General features: G+C 37.8%; 1 protein-coding gene across 1 annotated transcript; it reads left to right on the top strand.

Annotated features, from left to right (window-relative positions):
* The first annotated feature begins 2,971 nt into the window (after nucleotides 1–2,971).
* On the top strand, nucleotides 2,972–7,735 carry LOC103809269 (sterile alpha motif domain-containing protein 9-like). The gene has a single exon (XM_009082095.1). It carries the CDS (start codon nucleotides 2,972–2,974, stop codon nucleotides 7,733–7,735), a length of 4,764 nt encoding a protein of 1,587 aa, XP_009080343.1.
* Nucleotides 7,736–8,209: the final 474 nt, after the last annotated feature.

An 8,209-nucleotide genomic window follows, 5' to 3' on the forward strand; every position in this document is an offset into this window, starting at 1 on the left:
TACCTGTCTTTTGACCGGGGTTTGGAGGGTTTTTTGTTGGGGGTTTTTTTGAGACATAGATTTTATATATAAGATGACCATATTCTGCTAAGAAAAAGTCTTTGAATCTGATAAATATCTGCACAGGAAAAATTTTTATTATGAGATTACAGTGAAATAATCCCAAGGAATATGTCCTCAAGGAAACTATTCTGCAGAAATAACACGATACAGTTGTTCCATGTTGGAAAAGGACAAGTTTATAGTATTTCAGTTGGCCAGAATCATTAACTAGCAAGTAATATGAAACAGAAACTTTAGCATTAAGTCTAGGAAATGAAAGTAACCTGTTCTGGAGCTTGATCTCTTTATGGGGGATTCCAAACACTAACACATGGAAAATTGTTTTAAGGACATAAAGATTTGCTTTTATGTTAGGATTAAATTGTACCTCTATTAGAAAGTATATATTTGGTAGGAATTAAAATCATACTTTTGTATTACTAGGTTGAAAATGGTCTGAGCAGAAGGGCTTTAGTTTCAGTTTCTTTTCTCAGCTTTCAGATACAGTAGGTGGAGTTACCGAAGAATAGCAACAGCTGCTTCAGTCATTGAATAAAAACACTGATCTTTTTTGCCTCTGCATCCTCAATTTTTGACAATATGTACTTACTATAATGGCATTTAGTTTTTCTTTTTCTGTGGGCAAAAGTCAGACTCTGTAAAGGAAAATACAACTGCAGGATTCTGTACCCATAGCCCCACCTTTTTCTCTGTTCCCACAGTTCATTTGTTAAATCAGGAGGCAGCTTGGCCAAAGGTAGGACAGCTGTTTTCCTCCTCTAGTTATAAGGAATCATTACTATTGCTTCTCATTAAAGTTAGTAGTTTAGGAAACCAAATAATATATTGGTGAAAGCATATCATCAGGGTGGCCCAGACAGCCAAGTGTTTTTTCAGAAAATAAAGTTTCACTGAAAAAAATCTAAGAAGTCATATTGTTTCAGGAACAGTCAGCTGCAAGCAAGAAGAGGTGCATGGACAAGGTCATTATCACTAATACAACAACCATAGGTGAGTGCAATTTCATAAAGTCAGCATTCCAGTTGAATGAATATCATTCTTCCAAAGGAAGTGACAGGATAAAGTAAAATTAGATGTTATGAAGAGCAATTATTGTATTATTTTTCTGTTTTAAAAGTTTTTGCAAAAAGTTCACATTTACTAAGACCAAGTAGATTGTAAGATGCTCTTCTTCCTGTCACCTCCACGAGTGCTGCTGTACTATTTCCTCTTGATTTAGTTTAATTTGAGAAACCTTAGTGAACATGATATATACCAAAAAGCTAATATGGAAAAGATTTTCCTTTCATTTGCAATAGCAATAGCTAAGTATTCATGGCAGTATCTTTTCACAACAATGTCTCTTTGAGGTATTATTCAAACAAATTCCGTCCTTAACCACATCTAAAGGTAAAAAAAGATTGGATTTCCATGTGTGGTTGATTTTTGTTCTTCACCAAACTGGGAACTTAATGAAAGCCATTTGTGATGTGTACATGGTGGGTGGACAGCTGGCTGAAAGGTGGGACTCAAAGCAATATAAAAAATTGGTATAAATGGAGTATCATCTGGCTGGTGGCCAATCACTAGTGGTGTTCTCCAGGACTCAATTTTAGGACCAGTTCTCTTCAGTGTCTTATCAATGACCTGGACACAGGAGTTGAGTACATACTAAACAAGTTTGCCAATGATACTAAACTAAGAGGAGCCATTTATTGAGAGGCCTGACAGAGATATCTTGATAGATTACAGTGCTGGTCAGTCATGAACCATATGAAATGTAATGAAGAGAAATGCTGGATTCTACATCTGGGACAGTGTAGTCCTGGATGTATATGCAGGTTGGAAGACAAGAGGCTGAAGTGCAGCCCTACTGAACAGGATCCAGGAGTTTTGGCTGGTGCTAAACCCAAAAAGAATCAACAGTGCCCTGGTGGCCAAAAGGGCCAAACATATCCTGGGATGCATTAGGCACAATATAGTGAACCTGTCAAAATAAGTGATTGTCCCACAATACTGAGCACTAGTGTGGCCTCACCTTAAGCATTGTGTCCAGTTCTGGGCTCGACAGTATAAGGAGATAAAAATACTAGACTGTGCCCAAAGGAGGGAAACAAAGCAGGGAAAGCACTAGAGGGCATGACTTATGAGGAGCAGCTGAAGATACTGGGTTTGTTCAGCTTAGAAAAGAGGAGACTGAGAGGTGACCTCATTGCTGTCTACAAATTCCTTATGAAGGGGAAGAGAGAGGGAAGTGTTGATCTCTTGTCTCTGTCCAGTGATAGGACACAGTGTCACAGTGTCCTATCTCTATCCAGTGATAGGACATGAGGAAATGGCTTAAGGCTGTGCCAGGGGAAGTTCAGATTGGATATTAGGAAAATGTTCTTCGCTGAGGGGGTTGTCAAGCACTGGAACAAATTCCCCAGGAAAGCAGTCATGGCCCCAAGCCTGTCACTATTTAAGAAGTGTTTGGACAATGTTCTTAGACATAAGGTTTAACTTTTAGTTTGCCCTTTGTGGAGTCAGGAGCTGGACTTGCTGACCCTTGTAAGCCCCCTCCAAATGAGGATATTCTATAATTCTATGATTTTATAATTTTATGGGGGTTTTTTAGTTATTGGATGGCCCATATAATCACAAATAGGTATCAGTCACAAATTTCATGTAGTGTCAGATGCAGAAGCGGTTCAAAAACAAAATGCAAATAAAAGAATTCTCTAATAAATCTTTTATAAGTAGCTAATGCCTTATGTATGATCTTATTTCACTTTCTCATGATGTCTCCCAATGTGTTACATACCATGTTATGTAATTACACTAATGAAGAAATTTACAGTTAATAATAGCAAGGAAATATGTGTTATTCAGTTAATAGGCAATTGTGAATCACTTGTTTAGCAATTTTGTCATGATTTTTCCTTAAAGAATGGAAAAGGCAACCACTGAACAAAATGAGAACTCATGGTCATATCAACATATTGAACAGTGGACAAAAGAAGAAGTCAAGCAATGGGCAATTGAAGTGGTTAAGATTGACCAAGAATATGCAGAAATCCTGTTTAACCAAGCTGTGACTGGTTTTACTTTGAAGCAGATGACTAAAACAGATTTTTTGAAAATGGGCATACCTCATGAACCTGCTCTTCAAATCATGTATTTCCTGAAAGAGCATGGCGTTATAGATAAAGGTTCAGATCAGGCTGTGGAACAAGAAGACACTCAACAGAGTCTTGATGGAGAAGGAAAAGATGGGGGACTGGGAAAGGAAGAGTGCAAGAAGAAATGTGAGTCATTTAATTCCAGCATACTGCAGGATTCTAAGACGGAACCCATGGAAGACACAAAAACAGTTAAGTCAACTGGCAAAGAGATTGTAACAGAGGAGCCACTGTCAAGCAGCCAGCACCCAACTGGAAATATGTCTATGCCATATCCTTTTGATAATTTCAGTGATTGTACTCGATACATAAGGTATAATATTCTTAATGCCCCTGAAACAGGGCCACGCAATCTCATGGATCCGGTACATGAATACAAATTACTTACCAACACTGAGAATACACTAGAAGATGATATAATGAGGAAATTTTGCAATGAGACCTTTAGGTTTGCTGCAGCCTGCATGAACTCCCGCACAAATGGCACGATCCATTTTGGAGTATGGGACAATCCACAAGGAAAAATTGAAGGAATAGAAGTTACCAATCAAGATGCATACATTGAGCATTTCAATAAAGACTTGGGAAAGTACTTTGATAAGCGCTTCGTCAGCATTGCAAAAGCTTGCATTAGAGAACCTAGATTTGTGGAAGTATTATCACCAAATGGAACTTCATCACATCGCTTTGTCATTGAAGTAGATGTGGTTCCCCAACACTGCATCTGTGATACAAAATATTTCATTACCTTCACATATAAATTTAAGAGTAAGACTTGGGAAAAGGCTGTCTTCATCCGGGATGGAGCTAGTTCCAGAAATATTTACAATATGGAAGAATTTGCACAATTTAAAGATAAGTTATCATCTTTAGCAGATCGTCGTAAAAGTGCAGAGGAAAGACATAACTTAAAGCAAAATAAACCAATGAATGAAGGACTAAAGCTAGTTAGTCTGCTCACAGGTAACAAGGACTCACTAGACAGCTCTTACTATGACTACTACATTTTGGTAGCAAACAAGTGCCACCCAAGCCAAACTTCAGACTTAGACTTTTTATATGAAATAAAATGGTTTGCTGTGCTTGACTTTGACTCTGAATCAGAAAAGGATGGTGTATTGAAGACTTACAAAAAAAATCGAAATGCCATACTTCGCTTCCCAGATTATTATGAACACATGGGGGGCTCGGTTTCTGAACAAGCTAGAAAGCTGAAACTGTATCAGGAGACCAACTGGATTTTCTGCAATGGTGGATCAGACTTCAAAGGCAATAACAAACCACCATTAAACTCCACTTTATGGCAACAGGACAGAGCTAGTGATGTCAGAAAAATGATTTCCTTTCTTTCACACAAAGATATAAAGCAGAATGGAAAGTTTTTAATAGTGTTTCTTTTGCTTTCCACAGTGGAAAATTCAGCAGATCCCCTTATTGAAACTTTCATGACATACTACCAGGAATTAAAGGGACTGGAAAACATGGTCTGCATTTGCATTGGTGCAGGTACATACCAGCAATGGAAAGATGTTCTGCTTGCTAGAGGCATCAGTGAGGAAGCACTTTCAAAGAAATGTGTTTCTAATTTAACACTGCAAATGGTAAATGGTACCATCATAAAACTGGCATCAGATACACAGTCTTCTGAAAGACTCCTGCCATCTGTAGGTTGTTCTAACATTCTTCTAAAGAGGAAAGATGACTCCATGACAGCATTGGAAATACTTTGTGAAAATGAATGCAAAGACACAAGAATAGAGAAGGATGCAGTCAAATTTCAAAATTTCCTGAAAGTGCGGGAAGAACAGTTTTATCGAGGTGGGAAAGTATCGTGGTGGAATTTCTACTTTTCTTCTGAAAAATATACTTCAGATTTTATCAAAAGGGACAGTTATGAAAAGCTTGAAGGCCTAATTGTATCTTCATCTAACAGTGCTGATGAATCACCTGTAAAAATTATCAACCTTTACCACCACCCAGGCTGTGGTGGGACAACATTAGCTATGCATATCCTCTGGGATTTGCGGAAGAAATTCAGATGTGCTGTTCTGAAAAACAAACCAAGTGATATTGGAACACAGGTGACAACTTTACTCACCTATGGTGCAAATGACAACACAGGCTATTTACCAGTGTTACTTCTTGTGGATGATTTTGAAGAGCAAGAAAATGTCTATGTTCTGCAGAAAGAAATTCAGGCAGCTATAATAGAAAAAGGTCTTCGGTATGCAAATCCTGTAGTGATCATTCTAAACTGTATGAGATCTCAGAATCCTGATGAAAGTTCAACAATCCATATCTTCAACAGTGTTTCTTTAAAACATATGCTTTCGGAAAAAGAGCAAAGGGCCTTTGATCAGAAACTAAAACATATTGAAGAGGTGCATTCAAATCCTGCCAATTTCTATTCATTTATGATTATGAAGAAAAACTTCAATACACAGTACATAGAAAAAGTGGTAAAAAATACCTTGCATAACTTGGATATTGCCTCTAAACCAGCACAACTTGTTTGCTATCTAGCACTGTTAAACTCATATGTAAGAACATCTACAATTTCAATATCACTATGTGAAAAATTCTTAGGAATTAATTTTCAAGAGATAGGCTGCAGCAAAGAGAAATTAATAGAAAAGATAGGAATTTGTTCTAATATTCTAATATCTGATCAGGTACATGAATACACAAGCTACAAAGGTCTTCGTATCATTCACCCCTTGATAGCATCTCATTGCCTAAGAGAATTGAAACTAACCTATGACTTGCCTAAAAGTGCAATTACACTAAAGTTATTGAAAGAAGATTTATTTTATAAGACTTCGTTAAAGCAAAACAAATTTATTCGTGATGTACAAACCCTGCTGATTACAAGACAGCGCAAGGAACATGGGGACGAGTCAGACACGTCATTTTCCCCCTTAATTGAAAACATTCACAAGGAAGACAAAGGTGTGAAACGTGTGTTAGAACAAGCAGCTGCTACATTTGAGCAAAATGGTTACATTTGCCAAGCCTTAGCAAGATACTGCATTAGAGAAAGGAGATTTGATTTTGCACTTCAGTGGGCCAAAGAAGCAAAACAAAGAGATCCACATAATTCATACATATCAGATACACTAGGTCAAGTCTTTAAAAGTCAGCTAAGAGCCTCGGTAGAGTCCAAAGAAAAGACTGAAGCCCTGACAGCTAAGAAACTGGAATGTGTACTAGGGTTTGCTGAGAAAGCTTCACAGGCTTTCCAAGAATCTCAGAGGCAAGCTAAAATTGAAGCCAGTGAACAATATTCGCAGCACCAAAAGCCTAAAAGAAAGCTTCAAATGTACAATACTGCTGGTTATCAGGGAGAAATAGAAACTGGTCTTTATGTTATTGATGTCCTTTGGCATGTTCCTTTTTTCAGCAAAAAAGACTTACAGTCTAAAAAACTTATGACAAAGTATCTATCAGGAAATAGTGTTTTGAATGTAGAGAATCCCAACACAGACAGGGAAATGTTTCAGGTTCTTACACATTATTCCAGTTTTTTATGTAATTTGCGATCAAGGTTGAAAAGGGCATTTGACTTTTTTGAAGACTACTTTGTGTTTTTCAAAACACAGAACAGAGAAAAAGAAATTGTTGAAGAAAACTTGTACGGGAAACTTCAAGAACTTTTTACCAAATACACCGAAATATTTTGTGATTTCAGTTTTGAGCAACTGAAAAATAAGCAGTTCTCAAAGAAGCCCATTTCTCTGCGCATAGAAGCATACAGGGACACTGTGGAGGCTTCCAAAGCAGACTCCTTTTCTGGTATTTTGGAATACCTCCACAGAAATCACAAAAATGCTGGCAAAGAAATAGAAGACATAGTAGAAGTCTATGCAAATTTGTGTACAAATGATGTACAAGCAACTTGGAAAGATAAACAAAATTTGATCTTGGCAAATGTTGTTCTTAACTGCATTAAACCTAAATCCACTCAGTTACAGCGTCCTAAGATGTTGAAGGATCTGCTTATAAGCATTCTACAGGAAGTGGAGTCAACATCACAGTGTGTAGAGCCTTTCTTCCTAGCCTCCTTGTTGTTCTGGCCCCAAAATATAAAACAACTAGATGATGGTTCCAGGAAAATGGAAACTTTTGTTAAACGCTTGAGTGAGTCTTTCAAAGCGCTCTATGGAGCTCTGCATCATTCTAGGCAGCCTCTGGCTCTTTTCTATCTGGCAAAAGGCAGTGGTCTGAACAGATTTGTTCACAAGGGAAAAATAGATCAGCTTTTTAGCTCACTTTCAGAACAGGAACTGGATTACCTTTGGCAGAATGGAAATATCTGGAAGGAACAGGCTGTCCAAGATCTTTTGCTTCCCTTGGATGGAAGAGCTGAGGGTAACATTATCTACATAAACGATGGCAGCAATGAAATGTTCCGGATACCAGTGCAGCCTGTTCCTTCATGCCTATCGAAAAATGGCCCAAACACAGAAAGAAAAATTACCTTGGGCATTGCAGGTCTCCAGGCATACAACACACAAAGGCTGTCACTAGAATGATAGGTATTGCAGTTTCTCAGCTACAAGGCTTTCTCAGGCAAAATTATCCTTTAACTAGCTTTTTTTTTGCTTGATTGGGGTTTTTTTGGTCAATAATTGCAAACTACAACAGCAGGCTGTCCACTGTATTTCCTTCCTGACTATGTTAGTCTTTCAAAGGTCTCCAGGCATACAACACACAAAGGCTGTCACTAGAATGATAGGTATTGCAGTTTCTCAGCTACAAGGCTTTCTCAGGCAAAATTATCCTTTAACTAGCTTTTTTTTTGCTTGATTGGGGTTTTTTTGGTCAATAATTGCAAACTACAACAGCAGGCTGTCCACTGTATTTCCTTCCTGACTATGTTAGTCTTTCAATCCCATCTAGAATTATCTCTACTGTCATAACTGCTGTTTAATCAGTCAAAGGAAGTGTTGGTGCAGTTAGTTCTGCAGACTGGTCACTACTGCTCAAAGTTCTTTGGTTGATAACAT

This window comes from Acanthisitta chloris, unplaced genomic scaffold (assembly GCF_000695815.1).
Source record: "Acanthisitta chloris isolate BGI_N310 unplaced genomic scaffold, ASM69581v1 scaffold17799, whole genome shotgun sequence".
Classification (NCBI taxonomy): domain Eukaryota; kingdom Metazoa; phylum Chordata; class Aves; order Passeriformes; family Acanthisittidae; genus Acanthisitta; species Acanthisitta chloris.

Bases quoted from the DNA above. Each gene is read 5' to 3' on its own strand.
- LOC103809269 (XM_009082095.1), top strand. From the start codon at position 2,972: ATGGAAAAGGCAACCACTGAACAAAATGAGAACTCATGGTCATATCAA.